Source organism: Anomaloglossus baeobatrachus, chromosome 2 (genome assembly GCF_048569485.1).
Source record: "Anomaloglossus baeobatrachus isolate aAnoBae1 chromosome 2, aAnoBae1.hap1, whole genome shotgun sequence".
Classification (NCBI taxonomy): Eukaryota; Metazoa; Chordata; class Amphibia; order Anura; family Aromobatidae; genus Anomaloglossus; species Anomaloglossus baeobatrachus.
In genome coordinates this window covers 535,899,595-535,922,659 of record NC_134354.1, presented here as the reverse complement: position 1 = coordinate 535,922,659, position 23,065 = coordinate 535,899,595, and the positions used below count along the sequence as shown (strand labels likewise).

Here is a 23,065-nt window from a genome sequence, read left to right as displayed (position 1 = left end):
TTTAATGAGTTCCTGGATCCTGGATGAAGGTATATTTGACCATTCCTGTTTACAAAACAATTCCAGGTCAGTTAAGTTTGATGGTCGCCGAGCATGGACAGCCGCTTCAAATCATCCCACAGATTTTCAATGATATTCAGGTCTGGAGACTGGGATGGCCATTCTAGAACATTGTAATTGTTCCTCTGCATGAATGCCTGAGTAGATTTGGAGCGGTGTTTTGGATCATTGTCTTGCTGAAATATCCATCCCCTGCGTAACTTCAACTTCGTCACTGATTCTTGCACATTATTGTCAAGAATCTGCTGATACTGAGTTGAATCCATGCGACCCTCAACTTCAACAAGATTACCGATGCCGGCATTTGCCACACAGCCCCAAAACATGATGGAACCTCCACCAAATTTTACTGTGGGTAGCAAGTGCTTTACTTGGAATGCCGTGTTTTTTTGCCTCCATGCATAACGCCTTTTTGTATGACCAAACAACTCAATCTTTGTTTCATCAGTCCACAGGACCTTCTTCCAAAATGTAACTGGCTTGTCCAAATGTGCTTTTGCATCCCTCAGGCGACTCTGTTTGTGGCGTGCTTGCAGAAACGGCTTCTTTCGCATCACTCTCCCATACAGCTTCTCCTTGTGCAAAGTGCGCTGTATTGTTGACCGATGCACATTGACACCATCTGCAAGATGAAGCTGCAGGTCTTTGGAGGTGGTCTGTGGATTGTCCTTGACTGTTCTCACCATTCTTCTTCTCTGCCTTTCTGATATTTTTCTTGTTAATCCCAGAAGTGGCAGGCCAAGAACTGTACCTGTGTTCTTCCATTTCCTTACTATGTTCCTCACAGTGGAAACTGACAGATTAAATCTCTGAGACAACTTTTTATATCCTTCTCCTGAACAACTATGCTGAATAATCTTTGTTTTCAGATCATTTGAGAGTTGTTTTGAGGAGCCCATGATGCCACTCTTCATAGGAGATTCAAATAGGAGAACAACTTGCAAGTGGCCACCTTAAATACCTTTTCTCATGGTTGGATACACCTGCCTATGAAGTTCAAAGCTCAATGAGGTTACAAAACCAATTTAGTGCTTTAGTAAGTCAGTAAAAAGTAGTTAGGAGTGTTCAAATCAAGAAATTGATAAGGGTGCCCATACTTTTGCACCGGTCAAATTTTGTTTAAATGCGGATTGCACATTTTCTGTTAGTACAATAAACCTCATTTCAATCCAGAAATATTACTCAGTCCATCAGTTATTAGATATATGAAACTGAAATAGCTGTTGCAAAAACCCAAATTGTTATAAAGAAAAAAGGTTAACATTAATAGGGGCGCCCAAACTTTTTCATATGACTGTAGAGGGTTAACAAGCATGCCGGTACAAACATGATTGTATTACAGGATTTAACAACTTGATGACCACCAAAACGCCTACTTATTGACCTGAGATGACAGAATAAAATTTCCCGATGGGTGAACAAGCAGCAGCTGTCAATAGTACACTATAGTGGATACCATGCTGCATTAGCCATGATCAGTGTTGGTTTAACCCCTTAGATGCTGCTGTCAAAAGTGAAAATGGCAACTAGATGCTTAATTAAGCATTGGGGTTCACACTTAAACCCCATTTGCACCCTGAGATTCTGATTGTGTATAGTCCTGGCGGTTGCCATGGTAATCCAAGGCCAAGCCATCGCCCTAGATTTTACCACATATAGTGCCCCGTTTAGATGTCAGCAACAGTAAATTTCCTTGGAAAAATGAACAATTTCTGCAAAATTTTTAAACCTTCGAATATCTTTAACTAAATGAATATTTGACAAATGGTGTTGACGTAAGATGCAGACATAAGGTAAGGTAACTATTTTGTGTGGTGTGACTATCTGGATTAAAGTTTGAAAATTGCAATTTTCTTTATTTTTATGTCAAATTTCTGATGTTTTTATCGAGCTCAATTTACCTGTATCAAAGTGCAAGGTGTTACAGGGAGAAAAAAAAAATGCAAAAATCACTGGCATATGGTGAAAAATTACAGAATTATTATCACAAAGTGGCACATCAGGTTTGAAAAATTTGAGTTGGTCACTAAGGAGTAAGTCCCCAAAGTACAAAGAAAAAAAATAATATTTCCACAGAAAAAAAATGATCTGATGTAGAAGGTAGAGTCAGGATTAAAGTGCCCCCATGAACTAAATCAGAGTATTACTCAATGGACAGTAAGAAATAACATGATGGGCCCATTTGGACACTATGGGTATGTGCCATATTTTTCACTTTATAAGACGCACCGAATTATATATAAAAAAAAAAAAAAAAAAAAAAGGTAAAAAAAATAAAAATGGGGTCAGTCTTATACTCCGGTATTGTCTTACTGGAGGGGGGCAGCAGTGGTGGTGAAGCAAGGTCACAGGAGGCAGAGGTTGTGCTGGCAGGTGCAGCGGGTCAGTGGCGTCCGGCGCGACGGGTACGTGGTGGCAGCAGGTGAGTGGTGCAGCAGGCCGGTGCGGTGAGTGTCCCAGTGTTTGAGGTCCCGGTTCAAATGATGGCGCCTGCAGCAGCGCATGTGTAGATGGAGCTCTCAACCAAGAGCTTCATCTGCGCACGAGCTGACTGGGACCGCGGACACTGGGAAACCTGCCGCCCACACGCAGAGTGGCAGCCAGCAGACCGCCCGCCCACAAGAGAGGCAGCTGGCACTGACAGGCACCTGGCTGCCGCCCGCACGTAGCCACAGGCACCCAGCTGCCGCCCACACGCAGCCACAGGCACCCGGCTGCCGCCCACACGCAGCCACAGGCACCCGGCCGCCGCCCACACGCAGCCACAGGCACCGGCCACCTGAACGCACGCAGCCACAGGCACCTGCCCACCTGAACGCACCCAATCGCCGCACAGACAGGCCCCCCCAGGTACAGCTATATTCGTATTTTAAGACGCACCCTTCATTTTCGGCCCAAATTTTTGGGAGGAAAAGTGCGTCTTATAATCCGAAAAATACGGTAATCATGACTATACATGGCAGCAACGCTAAATGGTTAATCAATGGATCAATGGTATTAAGTACGGTTGCTTACCCATCAGACAGTGCTGGTGCTAGAACCACTGATTGACCCCTATTATAAAGGACAATACTATTTGGAAAAAATTCAAAATTTATTTTGATTAATTTTATATCTCCGGGCAAAGAGCAAATAATGTGGGTTATAATCCAATTTTTCCTTCTATTATGTTAAAATGGAGTACTGTGCCCAGCTATTGGTCTCTTGTGAGGATGAGCTACATAAGTAGAAGACAGTAGCAGCCATCTTATGTGAACATTAGGAGAATTTAGCATGCTAATGTAGTACGTACTCACTTTCATTGTCTGAGCTGTCGCTGCTGCTGAGGTGCCTATGTCGCTTCATCCTGACGCATCCTCTATAATAAAAGAAAAAAAAAAAATCAAACAGTAATCGAGTGAAAAAGGAAAAAAAAAAAACACCACTTAGACCTATATTTATTAAGCAGCTCTTGTCAAAACTACTTGAAATGTCGCTATTTTTTGTAACTTTTGTCGATATTATGACAGCCCTATCATTTGAAAAGTTGGCAAAGCTTAGCTGAAAGGAAGAATGGCTGAGCACAGCCCAGCAAAAAAAGGATTTCAGACGTGGACTAGAGTACATTCCTGGTGGTATTGTATGGCTCGGCGGTCTGACAGGTGCGCCAAATACACGAAGGTGCACACACATCTTAATAAATATGGCACTGCAGCACACACTTCATCAAGACTGGGTAAAAACAGTCAGTGTCAGTCTTCATGAATCAGGGCTTTAGTGCAAATCCATTATATATAGCCACAGTGAACAGCAGCTTTTCACATGGAAATTTCAGTTACTGTTGAAAAATACATTTTCTTAATCGTTTTTTACCCTTTCGTAAACATGTTTTGATAAACTGGAATACTCTCACCACTGGGGATCACAGACAGAAGAGGGCCTCTGTGCAAGGACAGTATATGGGCCCTTTGCAGCCCAAAAATCATCAAATACACAGTTCCACCTGCTTTTTAGGTGGCAATGGGCCCCCTTACCGCTTGGGCCTCTCTGCGGCCGCACAGGTTGCACCAATGATATGTCCACTCCTGACTCTCACAACTGTTATGTTCATTTAGCATAAATCTTTCCATGGTGACTTTTGTATGTTAAATAACTCCAACATGACTTACTGAGAATCATGTCCCCAGTATAAGTTTATCAGTTATCAATGGGCTGTGATGGAAACAAAGGTCTTTAAGTTTGTGTGTATTGTATGTTCACTGGTATATATTTTTGCGTGCGGGTCATTTTCTTCTAGCTTCACACTGTAGTTTTACGATATGAGCAGTGGACCTTTCTGCCACAGGATGTTGTGATGGTTGATTCACTAGTCAAATTAAAAGGTGGGCCTGGATAGCTTTCTTTAATAAAAAGAAAAAAAATGAAAGTGTTACTTACATGAATACACATCACCAGAACCACCATCAATACATTAATATATCACCAGACCCATGTTTTGAGTATTTGGGGAGAATTTGGAGAGTTTCTGCATCAAAAATATCAGTGTGAACACATGCTAACTTAACTTTGTTTTTGGAACAGAAACTTGCCAAATCCTTCTCAAAATACTCAAAACATGGGTCCCGTGATATATTAATGTACTCATGGTGGTTCTAGTGATGTATTCATGTAAGGATTACTATACAATTTTTTTTGCGACCATTGCAATTGGTTCAATATGGCAGTGTGGCCATTGCACAAAAAAAAATAAAAAAAAAAAAAAATGTTGTGCACCCCTGATCTAGATCAACACGTTAGGTTGAATTTTATGGACATACACTGAATTCCTTGCTGGCTCAAGCTTGTGCACAATAGGTCATCTGAGTTGAACTGTGAAGTGACATCGGGGAGCAACCCCACCCTCCAATGTGCAACACCCCACTCCAAAAAAAAAGTTTTACAGTCCTACTATATATAGCAAATGAGATTTCCGAAAGCTCATGCAATGCACATGCTGCTTATTTTTGCTTTGCAGATTTGAACAACCAAAGCAGTTTTTGCAGCATGTCCATTGTTTCAGCGTTTCTCACACATTCAAATAAATGCAAGTAAAAACACATTAAAAATGCACTCGAGCTATCAAACGAGCGTACTTTACAAGGCGGTTTTCCTGCAAACACTCAAGTATTTGTAGTAGTATTTTCTGCAGCCAAAAAAACAAAACGTATGCACATACCCGTATGGTATTCAGCTTCACTGAAAATCACTAGACAGCAGCATATAATTTTGAAAATATGCAAGTACCACTCAGGGCCTAGTATGTATCTTAAAAGGCAAACTAAATATCTGCCTCTTATTCCAAATGTTTACCGCTTCCCCCTGGTTGTTGCCGGCAAGCCGTAGTTTGACATAAAACTTGGCAGTGAAGTATTCTACTGCATCAGTTACGGCAGACCTGGGCAAGGGGCGGCCCGCGGGCCACATCCAGCCCGCCTACTCTCTGTGACCGGCCCGCCCGTCTTCAGCCGGTGCAGTGGAGCCGGGCTGCAGCGTGCCGAGCAGGGAGAGATCCTGTGCAGGTCCGCACAGTAAGTGCAGGCAGCGGAACGCAGGAGTCTTTCCTCTGTTCCCCGCCGGCACTAATTGTCAGTGACACACGCGCGCGCTCTGACGTTGTCAGTACTGCGCTGCGTGTGTCATTTCAAAAGTTCCCGCCCGCCCTGCAGGAGAAGGAGCAGCACAGCAGACGGAATAATTCATGCTGCAGGACCTGCGATGACGTAACGCCCATGTGACTGTGTGGGAGTAGACACGGGATGCCGGGCAGAAAGCAAAGATACTGAATCCTGAAGGAGATGTGGACACATGATAACTGGTAATAAGAAAAGAGGGGACATGAGGGGGAGGGGGGCTGCAGGGTGAGTGGCATATGAGGGAAGATGGAGTTGCAGGGTGAGTGGCGTATGAGGGAAGATGGAGTTGCAGGGTGAGTGGCGTATGAGGGAAGATGGAGCTGCAGGGTGAGTGGCATATGAGGGAAGATGGAGCTGCAGGGTGAGTGGCATATGTGGGAAGATGGAGTTGCAGGGTGAGTGGCATATGTGGGAAGATGGAGTTGCAGGGTGAGTGGCATATGAGGGAAGATGGAGTTGCAGGGTGAGTGGCGTATGAGGGAAGATGGAGTTGCAGGGTGAGTGGCGTATGAGGGAAGATGGAGTTGCAGGGTGAGTGGCATATGAGGGAAGATGGAGCTGCAGGGTGAGTGGCATATGAGGGAAGATGGAGCTGCAGGGTGAGTGGCATATGAGGGAAGATGGAGCTGCAGGGTGAGTGGCATATGAGGGAAGATGGAGCTGCAGGGTGAGTGGCATATGTGGGAAGATGGAGTTGCAGGGTGAGTGGCATATGAGGGAAGATGGAGTTGCAGGGTGAGTGGCGTATGAGGGAAGATGGAGTTGCAGGGTGAGTGGCATATGAGGGAAGATGGAGCTGCAGGGTGAGTGGCATATGAGGGAAGATGGAGCTGCAGGGTGAGTGGCATATGTGGGAAGATGGAGTTGCAGGGTGAGTGGCATATGAGGGAAGATGGAGTTGCAGGGTGAGTGGCATATGAGGGAAGATGGAGTTGTAGGGTGAGTGGCATATGAGGGAAGATGGCGTTGCAGGGTGAGTGGCATATGAGGGAAGATGGAGTTGCAGGGTGAGTGGCATATGAGGGAAGATGGAGTTGCAGGGTGAGTGGCATATGAGGGAAGATAGAGTTGCAGGGTGAGTGGCATATGAGGGAAGATGGAGTTGCAGGGTGAGTGGCATATGAGGGCTGCAGACTGACAGAAGGATGTGAAGGGGTGCAGAGTGTTTGAGAGGGGTAAGTTGGTGTACAGGCAGGGTGAGATATGTGGGCAGGGTGTGTGACATATCGTGGTGTAGTGTGTGTGATCTGGGGGGTGCAGGTTGTATGGGGAGCAGGGTGTGTGACATATGGGGGTGTAGTGTGTGTGATACGGGGGTGCAGGCTGTATGGTGTGTAGTGTGTGTGATATGGGGGTGCAGGCTGTATGGGGAGCAGAGTGTGTGACATATGGGGGTGTAGTATATTACAGGTGTGCTATATGGAGGTGTATATAGTGGTGTAGTATATGGGGGGTATAGTGATGTAGTATATTACAGGTGTGCTATATGGAGGTGTATATTACAGGTGTGCTATATAGGGGTGTAGTGATGTAGTATATTACAGGTGTACTATATGGGGGTGTACTATATTACAGGTGTAGTATATGGGGTGTAGTGATGTAGTATATTACAGGTGTGCTATATGGAGGTGTAGTATATTACAGGTGTATATAGGGGTGTAGTATATTACAGGTGTGCTATATGGAGGTGTAGTATATTACAGGTGTATATAGGGGTGTAGTATATTACAGGTGTACTATATGGAGGTGTAGTATATTACAGGTGTGCTATATGGAGTTGTAGTATATTACAGGTGTGCTATATAGGGGTGTAGTGATGTAGTATATTACAGGTGTACTATATGGAGGTGTAGTATATTACAGGTGTACTATATGGGGGGTGTACTATATTACAGGTGTAGTATATGGGGTGTAGTGATGTAGTATATTACAGGTGTACTATATGGAGGTGTAGTATATTACAGGTGTGCTATATAGAGGTGTAGTATATTACAGGTGTAGTATATGGGGTGTAGTGATGTAGTATATTACAGGTGTGCTATATGGAGGTGTAGTATATTACAGGTGTACTATATGGGGGTGTACTATATTATAGGTGTAGTATATGGGGTGTAGTGATGTAGTATATTACAGGTGTATATAGGGGTGTAGTATATTACAGGTGTACTATATGGAGGTGTAGTATATTACAGGTGTACTATATGGGGGGTGTACTATATTACAGGTGTAGTATATGGGGGGTGTACTATATTACAGGTGTAGTATATGGGGTGTAGTGATGTAGTATATTACAGGTGTATATAGGGGTGTAGTATATTACAGGTGTACTATATGGAGGTGTAGTATATTACAGGTGTACTATATGGAGGTGTAGTATATTACAGGTGTACTATATGGGGGGTGTACTATATTACAGGTGTAGTATATGGGGTGTAGTGATGTAGTATATTACAGGTGTACTATATGGAGGTGTAGTATATTACAGGTGTGCTATATGGAGGTGTAGTATATTACAGGTGTGCTATATGGAGGTGTAGTATATTACAGGTGTACTATATGGAGGTGTACTATATTACAGGTGTACTATATGGAGGTGTACTATATTACAGGTGTAGTATATGGGGTGTAGTGATGTAGTATATTACAGGTGTAGTATATGGGCTGTAGTGATGTAGTATATTACAGGTGTAGTATATGGGGTGTAGTGATGTAGTATATTACAGGTGTAGTATATAGGGGTGTAATGATGTAGTATATCGGAGGTGTATTATATAGTGGTGCAGTATAATACAGGTGTATATGGGGGTGTAGTATATTACAGGTATATGGAGGGAGTGTAGTATAATACAGGTGTAGTATATGGCGTGTAGTGGTGTAGTTTATTACAGGTGTAGTATATGGGGGTGTAGTGATTTAGTATATTACAGGTGTAGTATATTGACGGGGTGTAGTGATGTAGTTTATTACAGGTGTAGTATATGGAGGGGGTGTAGTAATGTAGTATATTGGGTAGAACTGAGGTAATTATATTAGTCCGGCCCTCTAAACCAATCCCAATTTCTCATGCGGCCCCATGGGAAAATTAATTGCCCACCCCTGAGTTACGGTAATATGTTTAGAACCAAGAAAAGATTAGTATAAGGCTGGGGCCACACGGGGACTACAGCGATCCACTTGCATGACACTCGGGTCGTGCTGGCAGTACAGCAGAGCCGAGTGTCCTGCATGTGTCCTTGCAACTGAGGTCCGTTCGTGCAAGCAGACCTCAGCTGCGGGGGGCGGGCCGGCACTCAGGAGGGGAGGGAGGGATTTCTCTCCTGCGTAGTCGGCTATTGCCATTCTCGCACTGCACAAGCGGTACACCGGTGTACCGCGAGTGCAGTGCGATTTTTCTCTCGCCCCATTCACTTGAATGGGTGCGAGAGAGAGAGTCTCAGCTTACAATCACAGCATGCTGCGATTGTTTTCTCGGTCTGATTAGGGCTGAGAAAATAATCGCTCATGTGTGCTGACACACAGGCTACAATTGGTCCGAGGGGAATGCGATGTTTTATCGCACTCCACTCGCACTGTTTTTCTCGCCGTGTGGCTTAGGCCTAAGACTGACATTTACTGTGATGTCTTCCACATACATTGCTGTAGGTAACCGTGAAGGAACTTCCTGTTAGAAATGTAGAATAATATAGACTGCAGTAGAAACCAATGTGAAAAGCTCCTGGAAAAATGGAAGCTGCAGACACATGAAGCAGGAAAAACAAACTGTTCTGGGGCTGGAAATCTTGGATAGTAACAAGGCTGCTTTTCATCATCCTCTGCACTACTGCTGGAGATTCAGGCTTCGTACAGTCATTTGTAAAGTTACTTCATGACAGTAGCCCATGTGTATCACTATGTGAAAAAGATGTCTCACTAGGAAAAGTTAATTTGTCCAGCGGGAGTGTTCAATGAATGACTTATGTGTGAAGATAGCGATAGAAGACAGTCCAAGGATTACACAAGAATCTTCTCCTGTTTTCATTGTACGTGAAAAAAATTGGATGATTTTTCATATTCTTGTGTGAACTTAGCTTAAAAAAAAAAAGAGGGGCGATTCAATCGTAGTAGGAAGATACCGATCTGTTTCCTCTTTCCCCCTTAATAGCCTGCATGAGGAAGGTTGCTTCATGTTTTACCCCTCTTACCATCACATCGCATCAATTAGATTTTTGATCAGTTTAGTTCTAGTTGAACATACGCATCTATAAACTATGCACATCTGGCACTTGATTTTTTAGATGGGTGTTCCAGGGTCGCGGGCTATGCCTAGTTCAGACTGCTACCCCTTGGCATCACAGCCAGTTATGCCCTTTATGCCAGTACATTTTTTCCCCCACTTTTCTATTGTCACGTTACAGGAGTCATAACTTTTTGTGTTAGTGGCATCATTTTGGGGAACATCTAACATATTAACAAACATTACCTATGAAGGAATATAAAACAGATACAAGAATTCTGACGGGTTTTTTTGCGTTTAAAATTCAACACTTTCCACCTTGCTGAATAAAAAAAGAAAGTGTTAACTTTATTACTTGGGTCAGTACAAGTACAGCAATAACATTTATAGTTTTATACTTTACTGCGTTTGTACAATTACTACACTGGAAAAAAAATAGTTTTTTGGGTCACTTAATATCTAGAGCCATATGTTTCCCAATTTTCCTTCAGCTGTAGTTTTCATTGGCCCCATTTTGTTTCAATATTATTTTTATTCTCATAGATACGAGGGGCAATCCAAAAGTAATGATAATCGGTTATTTCTATTGCGCACAGAAATTAAAATAAAATGTTTTCTTCTCTCTTAGGTACCCACTAGTCCAGGGAAAAAAAATCCCTTAAATAGGCCACGATTCCCGGGAGCTACATTCATTTGAATATGAACTGCCGAGGAGTGAACATCAAAACGGAAAAAAACGAGCTCAGAGCTGTCATCAAATACTTCTGCTTGAAAAAAATGGCTACCAAAGACATACAGAGCGACTTTGTGGAAACATTGGGGGACTCTTCTCCTCCATATTCCACGGTGGGCCAAGGAATTTAAGCTGGGAAGAACATCGACGGAAGATGAACATCGTGAAGGACACCCATCCATGTCCCTCAATGAAGAAAACGTGAAAAAAAGTTGAAGAAGTTGTATTGGCAGATCGAAGAGTGACTATCGGGCATGTAGCTGAGGTCACAGGGATCTCATATGGCAGTATTCAAAGAATCCTTGCAAAAGAATTGCATATGAGAAAGGTCTCCGCGCGTTGGGTGCCAAAAATGTTAACAGACGAGCAAAAGAAGAAACGAGTTGACATTTCAATAGCAAATCTCGAAAAGTTCCAAGCAGACAGAGAATTTTTTGTCATGTTTTTTGACCATGGACGAGACCTGGATCCACCACTTTGATCCCGAAACTAAACAACAATCGATGACATGGAAACGAGCCGACGCTGAAGAAATTCTAAGTGTCAAGGTTAGCACGGAAGGTTATGGCGTCCGTTTTTTGGGACGCTGAAGGAATTATTATGGTGGACTATTTGGAGAAGGGAGCTACTATTACGGGCTCCTACTACGCAGAACAAATAAGAAGATTGCGGGAGGCTATAAGGAGAAAAGGCACGGCAAACTGCGGGCTGGAGTGCTGTGCCTCACAAAGCTGCAGTTGCCATGGCAACCATTCAAGAAGCGGGATTTGAACTGGTGGAACACCCCCCCTATTCGTCAAATTTCTTGCCCCGGAGGTGTTCCTTGAGGCGAGGAAAGAGAAAGAAGTCACTGGGGGCGACGTGCTAACCGCTGTTGGGGATTTTTTTGAGGGTCAAGATCAAGAATTTTTTTCGAAGGGAATTCTAAGTTTAGAAAAGAGATGGACTAAATGTACAGACTTGTTAGTAGACTATGTAGAAAAATATATTTTTTTTTAATATATTCATTGTTTATTATTATTGATCATCATTACTTTTGGATCGCCCCTCGTATATAACATTGGCCCCATTTTGTGATGTATGCAGCCTTATCACTTTTTATAACCTCTTACAGGGTCAGAGAGAACAATTCTAATTTTTATTTATTTAGCTTTAAACATCAATCACCATTCAGTACTGTTAAGTTCTCTTTATTCCGTGGCTACATATCAGAACACCAATACCAAATTTAGGCTGTGTGGACAAGCTAGGGTTTGGTTTTTTTTACTACCTTTTTTCTTGCAGAATTTAATCAATATGCAAGGTAAAATGGACCCCAGCAAATTCTATGAGAATCCTGAAGTGCTGTACACGTTGCAAATTTTTGTTACAAAAAAAAAAACAAAAACCAGCATGTCAATTATTTCTGTGTTTTTTACAGTGTTTTTCTATCAGAATGCAGAAAAAGGAAAAAAAAAAACAAAACACATAGAAAAACCACAACGCTTTTTTTCCTGCAGTGTTTTTCCTGTCAAGAGATGCAGTTTTTGGTGCACCCAAATCTGCAACGTGGGGACATACCCTTAGGCCCTGTGCGCACTAGAAAATGGAATTTTCTTAAGAAAGTTCCACACCCTCTTAAAGATTACACCTGCGGTAAAAAGCCACATGCAGGTTTGCTGCGGGTTTGTACCGGTGTTTTTATGCATTCAATGCAATAAAGCACATTGAAAAAGAAAAAAAAAATTATACACACATACATACACACACACACACTGTATAAATATATGTGTTGTCATTTCCTTCTTATAGATACGCTGTGTACAGAATTATTAGGCAAATGAGTATTTTGATCACATGATACTTTTTATACATGTCCTACTCCAAGCTGTATAGGCTTGAGAGCCAACTACCAATTAAGTAAATCAGGTGATGTGCATCTCTGTAATGAGGAGGGGTGTGGTGTAATGATATCAACACCGTATATAAGGTGTGCTTAATTATTAGGTAACTTCCTTTCCATTGGCAAAATGGGTCAGAAGAGAGATTTGACGGGCTCTGAAAAGTCCAAAATTGTGAGATGTCTTGCAGAGGGATGCAACAGTCTTGAAATTACCAAACTTTTGAAGCGTGGTCACCAAACAATCAAGCGTTTCATGGCAAATGGCCAAAAGGGTCGAAAGAAGCGTGCTGGGCAAAAAAGGCGCAAAATAACTGCCCATGAATTGAGGAAAATCAATCGTGAAGTTGCCAATATGCCATTTGCTACCAGTTTGGCCATACAGTGGAACCTTGGTTAAAGAGAACAATCCGTTCTGGGAGTGTGCTTGTTAACCAAGTTACTCGTTCAGCAAAGCAAGATTTCCCATAGGAAATCATTGCAATGCAGACAATTCGTTCCACAACTTGTTAAATGTCCCATCCCGGTGCCCTGTTGTGACATTCCACACATTCACAAACACGCACATATTATGCTCACCTTACCTTCTGTTCCATCGCCGGCCTGCTGGGACTTGCTGTTCTCTAGTACGGGCTGTGTATTGGGTAACCATGACGACGATGGAGGAACTTCCGCACCCAGAGCGCTGACGTCAAAGGCAGGAGCCTCTGATTGGTCAGCGCGCTGCCTTTGAGTAGCATTTGACAGGGGAAGTTCCTGCCTCGTCGCCGATGGTTACTGATACACAGCGTGGAGCGGCGAACTACAGAACCCAGGAGGCCGGCGATGGAACTTAAGGAAAACATATTATGCTCACCTTACCTTCTGTTCCATCACCGGCCTCCTGGGTCTTTTAGTTCGCCGCAAGGATTCCTCCCTCGTCGCGATGCACCGGCGAACTACAAGACCCAGGAGGCCTGCGATGCAACGGAAGGTAAGGTGAGCATAATACTGTATGTGTGTGCATGCGTGTTTGTGTGTGTTTTGTGCGTGCATGTGTGTGGACTGCAAGAGCGGGTTCGAGAGTGGTGGATGTACGGAACTGGAAGTGTGTGCGGTGAGGATTTTGCTCGCACAGCAAAGCTTTCTCGTAAACCGAGTTACAAATTTACAGAAAACTTTGCTTCTTAAGCGAAATTCTTGTTAAGTGGGTTACTCGTTAAGCGAGGTTCCACTGTATTTCAGAGCTGCAATGTTACTGGAGTACCAAAAAGCACAAGGTGTGCCATACTCAGGGACATGGCCAAGGTAAGGAAGGTTGAAAAACAACCACCTTTGAATAAGAAACATAAGATAAAACGTCAAGACTGGGCCAAGAAATATCTTAAGACTGATTTTTCAAAGGTTTTTTAGACTGATGAAATGAGAGTGACTCTTGATGGGCCAGATGGATGGGCCAGAGGCTGGATCAGTAAAGGGCAGAGAGCTCCACTCCGACTTAGACGTCAGCAAGGTGGAGGTAGGGTACTGGTATTGGCTGGGATCAAAGATGAACTTGTGGGACCTTTTTGGGTTGAGGATGGAGTGAAGCTCAACTCCCAGACCTACTGCCAGTTTCTGGAAGACAATTTCTTCAAGCAGTGGTACAGGAAGAAGTCGGTATCGTTCAAGAAAAACATGATTTTCATGCAGGACAATGCTCCATCACATGCATCCAACTACTCCACAACGTGGCTGGCCAGTAAAGGTCTAAAAGATGAAAAAATAATGACATGACCCCCTTGTTCACCTGATCTGAACCCCATACAGAACCTCTGGTCCCTCATAAAATGTGAGATCTACAGGGAGGGAAAACAGTACACCTCTCGGAACAGTGTCTGGGAGGCTGTGGTGGCTGCTGCACGCAATGTTGATCGTAAACAGATCAAGCAACTGACAGAATCTATGGATGGTAGGCTGTTGAGTGTCATCATAAAGAAAGGTGGCTATATTGGTCACTAATTTTTTGGAGTTTTGTTTTTGCATGTCAGAAATGTTTATTTCTAAATTTTTGTGCAGTTATATTGGTTTATCTGGTGAAAATAAACAAGTGAGATGGAAATATATTTGTTTTTTATTAAGTTGCCTAATAATTCTGCACAGTAATAGTTACCTGCACAAACAGATATCCTCCTAAGATAGCCAAATCTAAAAAAAAAACCACTCCAACTTCCAAAAATATTAAGCTTTAATATTTATGAGTCTTTTGGGTTGATTGAGAACATCGTCGTTGATCAATAAATAAAAAAAATCCTCTAAAATACAACTTGCCTAATAATTCTGCACACAGCGTAGATAGAGAGATAGATACATGGATGGATAGATAGATAGAGGGATAGATAATGGATAGATAGGTTGATAGATAGATAGAGAGATAGATATTACAGCTTTATTTCTGATGTTTGTGTCCCCCCCCCTCACCCCCAACAGTATTTCTTATACAGCAGTGACCCTGCGGGACCTTGGATCTGAGTTCCCGCAGGGTCACTGCCAGTCGGTGACGTCACACTATTACCGCTTGCGAGGCCCTGAAGTTCTCGCGAGCGGTAATGTGTTGACCTCACCGACCGTGGGAAATGTCCTGGAGTTACCCTTGCAGCCTCAATCACGGGGCTACATTGAATACTATGTGTCAGACGCCGCTAGATCAGTATGCAAGCCTTGTGGGACCTCATGTGGATTACGTCGGACCTGGGTGTTGGGGGGGGGGGGAAGGGTGTTAAAGTGGTGAAAGAGGGGGATTTTTTTGTGTTTTATTTCAAATAAAAAGGATTTTTCAGTGTGTGCGTTTATTCACCTTTACTTACAGATTAGTGATGGCGTGTCATAGTGGCAGCTATGTCCCATAATGGATGCGACATTCTCGGGGCAGCTGCAGGCTGATATTCTTAGCTGCGGAAGGAGGGGGGCATTAACCATGGCCCTCACCCTCCCCAGCCTGAGAATACCAGGCCCCTGCTGTGTGCTTACCTTGGCTGGACGGTAAAACTATGGCGGAGACTATGGGGGTTAAGAGGCCTAATGTGTAGTGCCTGTGTCTGACCGTACAGGGACATGGTCTGATCATATCACATCTCCTGGGCTGGAGAGGAAGCAAAAGAGAATAGAAACATTATAGCACAGGATCAGAGCAGACTCTTTTTGTGAGGTAAAACATTTCCCTGCCTGTGTTTAAAATGATTAATTTCGAAGAAAGAATCACCTATAATCCCATGCTGTCCTGTCTGTACACTAGGCAAAGGAAGTACTGTGTTTTTCCAAAACTAAGACTTCCCCCAAAAATAAGCCCTAGAAGGGATTTTCAGCATTTTTGGAGCAAGGCTTAAATATAAGCCCTATCCTGAAAATAAGCCCTAGTTGCGGTTCAATAATGAAGTGTCTATGCCGCTAAAAAAAGTTAAAGATACTGCAGGACACTTTATTATAGACAGCGGACACACTGCAATCATACTCACCAGATGCCAAGCGGGAGGCCCTGCAGTGGATTACACACCCACACCCATCAGATCCAGCGATAATGATTTCTTCTGCCGGCAGACTCCTGAGACGCAGTGTGGTGGAACACAAGGACCTGCAGCTGCAGATGGCAAGTTTACAGGACCTCTGATGCGTAACGTCCATCTTTCCCGGCGTCCGGAGGCATTCTGTACCGCCACATGTGGTGAGTGTGTGCACAATCTGATCAGTGATTGTGTGCATGATCTGATGTATTGAAGTGTATCGGCCAGAAGCAGAGGAGGACGCGATGCAGCATACCCGCTGAGAGGGACCGCTGGAGATCGCAGGGAGGACCTGGAAGCCACGCAGACGTGCGGGGTCTGGGGCAAAAAAAAAAAAGTATAAGACAGGGTCTTATTTTTGGAAAAACACAGTATATCAGCATCTGGAGGAAGAACATAGACAAATCACAGAAACTGAAGATCTACCAGAACCTACAAAGAAAGAACAAACTGATCCCACATCTAGAGAAACTAGCAAACCCCAAAGAGCGACACAACCTGAGCAGATACAGACAGACCTGAAAGAAAAAAAATTAATTATTCTTATGGTCAGTGAGGACATGAACTTAAAAGCTACATATATACCAACTAATACTCTGGCTCACTTTTATGTTTTTTTGAGACCCAAAAGAGCACACTCAGCCAGCAGTACCCCCAGGAGACCGTGGAGGATGAGACCCACTTCTTGCAGAGTTGCCCCAAATTCTCTGCAGCAAGGGACACTCACTTCAGGAGACTGATCTCCTCCCAGACTTTTCCATGGAGGAGGAAGAGGAACTACCTACACTACTGGGGGAAGAGGAAAGTGCAACAGCCATAGCAGCACAATATGTCAGTGCATGCCACAGACTAAGAGAAACCTGATATGTCATGGACCTCTATACCCCACCATGGATCTGCTTCTATCACCATCCCCAAGTAACACTAACATGTACTTTGTTCTGCCAATAAAGCCCATTTGAATTTAAGAGCGAAAGCGTGAGAGTGAGCGACAACAAGCAATTATTTTACATTTTTTTAACCCCCTTTTGTTTTCATTTATAATGACAAATAGGGTTTTATAAAAGCCATGTGTTCATGTATTTTCAAAGGGGAGAAAGCTGCTGCCAGTCACCTGTTAGTATCCCATTTTCCTTGAAAATTAAAAGGATCGCATGTTTACATTCCAACCGCCTAATGTATCTTGGGAAAGTCCAGAGGCACAATACATATCAGGTGGTCAGCAGGTAAAAAGGGTCCTAAAGAGAACCTGGCAGCTGATAAATGCTGCCAGTCCACGGGCAACGTGGGTCAGATACTGGAGGCATGATTGCAGCCAGGTATGTTTGACTCTGAATTGCTGCGGCAATTCAGATAAAAACATACTTTAGAAGACAAAGGGGACCAAAGTGTAGGGAAAACTAGTTGGACAGGGGAAGCCCTAGCAGCTTTGAAATGCCTGCTCTCCTGAAGTGATAGTGTCAAACATACTTGGCTGAAATCATGCAGCCAACATCCTATACATGCTACCCAATCCATGGGCAGCATGTATCAGAGGTCTAAAACTTTATGGATGCATTTGTAAGATCCACAACGGCATCTTTGAGAGCAGGCATGTGACCTACAGGAACGCCTGTGTCCCTGCGTTGCCCTGCTTCCTGCATCTGGCAAGGTTGCCAACACAATCACCGCTGTTCAGCGTGACCCTCCCCGATGTCCTCCATTGTGGCTACCGGATGTGCAGGTCTCCTAGGAGTGTGTGCGATTCCCGCCTCTTAAATGGGCAGCGCACTTAATCTGGTAATGCCTCCAGTCTATGGCCGAGAGGCACTACGTATTTAAGGAACCCTCCCCCTTAGGGAGGTGCTTGAGCAACATGTAATAATTGTGGTTTCTATGTTTGCTAGTTATCAGGTCCCCTGAATTCAAACATGTCCTGTCAGCCTGTACCCGTACCTTACTTGACTCTGCCTGAACACGAAACGGACCTGTATGTCAGAATCCGAACTGGTCCTGTCTGCCTTAACCTGCGTCCATCCTGTCAGCCAGCATCCAGTTCGAACTAGCACATGTATCCACCCTTCCTGTGTCCCTGATAAAGTCCTGCTTGTTACCTTGAGCCCTGTACCTGTGTCCCCAACTCCTGGGGTCAGCTGCTGCCGGGGACTGTCTTGGAATGGTACCTGGCGGCCACCCTTCAGCACAAGCCTAACCTCACCATCAGAGGCTAAAGTGAAGAAGAGATAGTTGTTTAGTCACACCCCTCCAAGGTAAGCCCAGCCCCATGGCACTGTGGGTCCACACCTAAAAGCATGACTGCTACAAGCATAAACAATGCTCTAAGTATGATTTTGTCTGTGCAAGGCATATGAAGTGAACATGTAGTACATGCCAGTCTAAATATCTGCTCCGACTCAGCATATGATGCATTGTTTTTGATGCATTTTCTGTGCAGCATGTGAACACACTCAATTATCAACAATTGTGAGTATAGTCTAGTAATTGTGCATGACCGATAAAAATGAAATATCTTTATGCGTGTGAGAGAGAAGTTGCTATGGAGAAGAGTAACACTCTGTTTTGAACCAATCCCAAAATGTTGCCAGTGACACCATTTGCCAAGGTTTAACCTTCATTGGGAGTAATATATACAAGGCACTCCTGAATTCAGTAACATGATGATTTTTTATTATTTCATACTCAGTATAGTCAAGTCAGACGTTGCGGCCCAAACATGGCCTTCATTAGTAACTAGCACCTGAGATGACTAGAGATAGATTATAGTTACACTCTTTTCATTGGCAGTGTTTGGAATGCTAGCAGATATGTGACTGTGATCTGCAGCCTGTTATTTCTGCCATGGGCAGGTGTAGTAATGCTATTAAGAGAATTTCTGTGGTTTGCAGCCTGTCATTAGCAGTATCCACTGCTGTGTGGAGAAAGTCGGTAGAAGTGCCTTATCCTTTTGAACTAACCTTCATTGGGAAGCATGCTTAGATGTTGTAACACTTGAATGCGGAATTTGAAACTAGAGTAAAAAAATGCTTAACTCCACTTTTAGCTGTGTAAAATGTGAGATTGCAGCGCAACTATTTAGTTTTCATTTCAGTTGTTAAATCGCTTTGATCTTGTGGAAGGACCCCAATTTTGGCTACAAATCTGTATAGTTAGTGTGAACTGCACTGAGAGATTCTAAGATACATGTTTGATGATACATTGACCAGTCCAGATACCAAATTGCAGTTACAAACTAGTAAAGCTATTTAGTGAAGAATTTTATTTATTTTTTTTAAATGCACTATTGTGATTGAACGTGCAAGTGATTTTCTGATGTATAGGTGATCATTTATGCTCTACTCTTGCATGAATTTAGACAGTTTGTTGTAACAGGCATCAAATCTAAACTGAAAAGACAGCTGAGAAAACCGCTGTTCCCTGAAATAGACTGATCTGGCCCAAGCATGACAGAATGAAAGTCACTATCTGAATTACTGTTCTGGCATTTTCCACCTGTGGACAAACTGTAGTAAACTTTAAGAGCTGGTTTAATATATTTTTAGTAGCCAAACCATAAGCTTTCGGGGCTTGTCCAGTCCTGACTAGAGATCAGCGGTTCCGTCGAGGTTCGGTTAGCCGGCAGCAAACGAGCCTAGCACCACAGGTTCGAGCTTGACCCGAACCGGGGATCAAGTCACTGATTGGCAGTTTGAGTTTCTTCCCACATACAGCCAGCCATAAGCAGATCACTTCCGGGGGAGGGTGGGCAGGCTTTTTCAAACTTTTTTTTTTTGTTGCACACTACATGTAATTGTGCTGAGGTTACCCCCAAAGTACGCCGTTCAAACACTGCAAGCGGCTTACACAGGGCTGATCACCAAAAATATATATGAGCACAGCATTGCTTGCGCAAGTTTTGTTCACACGTACAGCATCCAATCCCTGGACCCAAACCTTAATTTTTAAATTTGGTGTTCGGTTCGAAAACGGAACCTCAGGTTCGCTCATCTCTTGTCCTGACATACAGAAAATGCTCTGTGTACACAATAAGCTAACAATAAAGTCAAAACTATTATGAAAGCGCTTACTTCCACGGATTTTGAACACATATAAACATTCCTAGTACACTGTGAACCTGTCATTCGAATCATGCTGCCCGAACCAATAAGAGGGTGTCTTATTCTCGTCTCTGCCTATGCTCCTGATCTAGAAACACTCCATTGTTTCAGAGAACAACTTACCAGGTAGAAATCATGCAGCCAGGTTCAGATTCATGCTACTTTTGGTTTCGGGCAGCACGAACAAACTACAATGTTGCAGTGGAGCGAATGTGAAAATCCCTCCTCACCCTCCAAACGAAACAAAAATAATTTTTCCCACTACCTGCAAGAACAGTTTAAAAAAAAAAAAAAAAAATTAACCATATCAATTGTACTTCACCTTGTAAAGTATATTTAGAAGTGCATCCTCTTCATGAATCAGGACCTTTGGAGAAGTGACCGGCGTCTTGCCACTAATCTCACTCCAGATTTGTGATGTAGTGAACGACGCAGCTCATTATGGATTTGACTAGCAGCAGTAGCCCTGCCCCTGATCAGCCCACTTTGTCAGAGCTGGGCGAAATGGCGCGAAAATTGCAAAAGTCACAATATTTTAATACAGGTTCGAGTTGTGCCAAAACGTATCGGCTTTTTATGCCAGAATTCTGGAGTAAAAGCTTTGACAAATCAAGCCCATAGACTTTTGCATGCACCCTGCCACTCTACTCATTATTTTGGTGGGGGCTGTAGCGGTGGGCGCCACAATAATCTAACAATTCTAACCTATGCAGTGCATAGAAAATAACTAATGGCCCCCATATACAGACTTAATTTGGCTGTATCCACCAACATCCATTGGTTCAACCAGCAGCTCTCACATAGACCTCAGGGAAGCTCAACCAGTAGGGAGTGTCAGATGAAATAGCTGTCGGATGAATGATTGGATGAAGCCATCTAATGTGTAAGACCAGCCTTAGGCTGGATTCCCCCTTTAATCTCTTAACCCTTTCACGACCGGCCGATTTTTCGCTTTCCGTTTTTTTTTTTCGCCATTCTTTTTCTGAGAGACGTAACTTTTTTTATTTTTCAGTCAATATGGTCATGTGAGGGCTCATTTTTTGCGGAACGAGCTGTACTTTTAAATGAAACCATCAGTTTTACCATATTGTGTACTAGAAAATGGCAAAAAAATTCCAAATGCTGAAAAATTGCAAAAAAAGTGCGATAGCACTCTGGTTTTTGAGATATTTTATTCACTGTGTTCACTATATGGTAAAACTGATGTGTGGGTGTGATGCCTCAGGTCAGTGCAAGTTCGTAGACACCAAACATGTATAGGTTTACTTTTATATAAGGGGTTAAAAAAAAATCAGAGGTTTGTCCGAAAAAAGTGGCGCACGTTTTACGCCATATTCCGTGACCCGTAGCGTTCTCATTTTTCGGGATCTTAGGCTCAATGACGGCTTATTTTTTGCGTCTCGAGCTGACGTTTTTAACGGTACCATTTTTGCGCAGATGCTACGTTTTGATCGCCTCTTATTGCATTTTGCGCAAAAGTTGTGGCGACAAAAAAACGTCGTTTTGGCGTTTGGAATTTTTTTGCCGCTACGCCGTTTACTGATCAGATTAATTGATTTTATATTTTGATAGATCGGGCGTTTCTGAACACGGCGATACCAAATGTGTGTATATTTTTTATTTTTTTAACCCTTTAATTTTCAATGGGGCGAATGGGGGGTGATTTGAACTTTTAGGTTTTTTTGTTTTTTTTTAATTTTTTAAAACTTATTTTTTTACTTTTTTTTTTTATTTTACTAGTCCCCCTAGGGGGCTATTGCGATCAGCATTCCGATCGCTCTGCAGTATCTGCTGATCACAGCTGGAAGGCTGTAAACAGCAGATACGCTGTCTTTCTCTTTTGCTGTGCCCCGGGCACAGCGAAAGTGAAACCAATTCATGTGTAGTACAGGAGTCATCACATGACCCTGTACTACCATGACAACTATCGGGAGTCACGTGATCGCGTCACGTGACTTCCGGTTTCGGCGGTAAGTAAAACTTTACCGCGATTGCGCTTATAATGGCGCTGTCATGTATTGACAGCGCCATATAAGGGGTTAATCGGCACGAGCAGATAACGATTCTGCTCGTGCCTAGCAGGCACACATCTCAGCTGTGAAAATCAGCTGAGATGTGTGCCGATCGCGGCATGCTGCCGCCGGAGGACCGCGGGCAGTAAGATTATGTCATTTAGGACGTAATTTTACGGCCCGCGGTCGTTAAGGGGTTAAGGGCTGATCAATTTTTAGCGCTTTTTATTCCCCTTCCTTTATTCCAAGAGCCATATTTTTTTTTTTTAATTTTCAGTCTATATAGCTGTGTGAGAGCTTGTTTTTCACAGGAGGAGTTGTACTTTTGAATGACACTATTTTATCATATGATTTAATGGAAAGCATTTATTTACAGCATTCATTATACTGTAAAACGGACCTGGCAGTATGAATATCCAGGATAGTACAATTACGCAGATACCAAACGTGTAATTTTCATTTTATTTTGAGAACAAAAATTCAAAAATTTGTAAAAATATTTTTTATTTTGTTTGTGTTGTGAATTTATGAGAATCCTAACATTTTCAATTTTTAGGATATGGAGCTGTATGAGGGCTTTTTTTGCGCCTCCAAGCTGTTTTTATTGATATTATTTTGGGGTACATACGATGTGCAGATTGTTATTACAGTTTTTTTCTGTTGCTGCAAAATTTAAAAAAAAAAAACAAAACCAAAACAAAAAACACAAACCCGAACCTCAATTCTGGAGCTCTGATTTTTTGCCCATTACGCCATTTATTAATTAGAATAATTTCTTTCATATTTCGGTAGACTGGACTCTTACGAACGCAGACATATCAAATGTGTTTGGGGTATTTTTTTTTAATATTTTTTAATTTTTAACATGGTATAAAAGGGGGGTGATTTGAACTTTAGATTATTTT

At 42.9% G+C, this 23,065-nt stretch overlaps 1 protein-coding gene across 1 annotated transcript in view; it reads right to left on the bottom strand.

Moving 5' to 3' along the window:
* JADE3 (jade family PHD finger 3) overlaps positions 1 to 23,065 on the bottom strand; it is a 115,096-nt gene that overhangs the window by 74,583 nt on the left and 17,448 nt on the right. The window contains exon 2 of the mRNA XM_075336630.1: positions 3,357 to 3,418. Coding sequence (XP_075192745.1) covers positions 3,357 to 3,405 — 49 coding nt within the window. The 5' untranslated portion in view covers positions 3,406 to 3,418. The remainder of the gene's footprint in view (positions 1 to 3,356; positions 3,419 to 23,065) is intronic.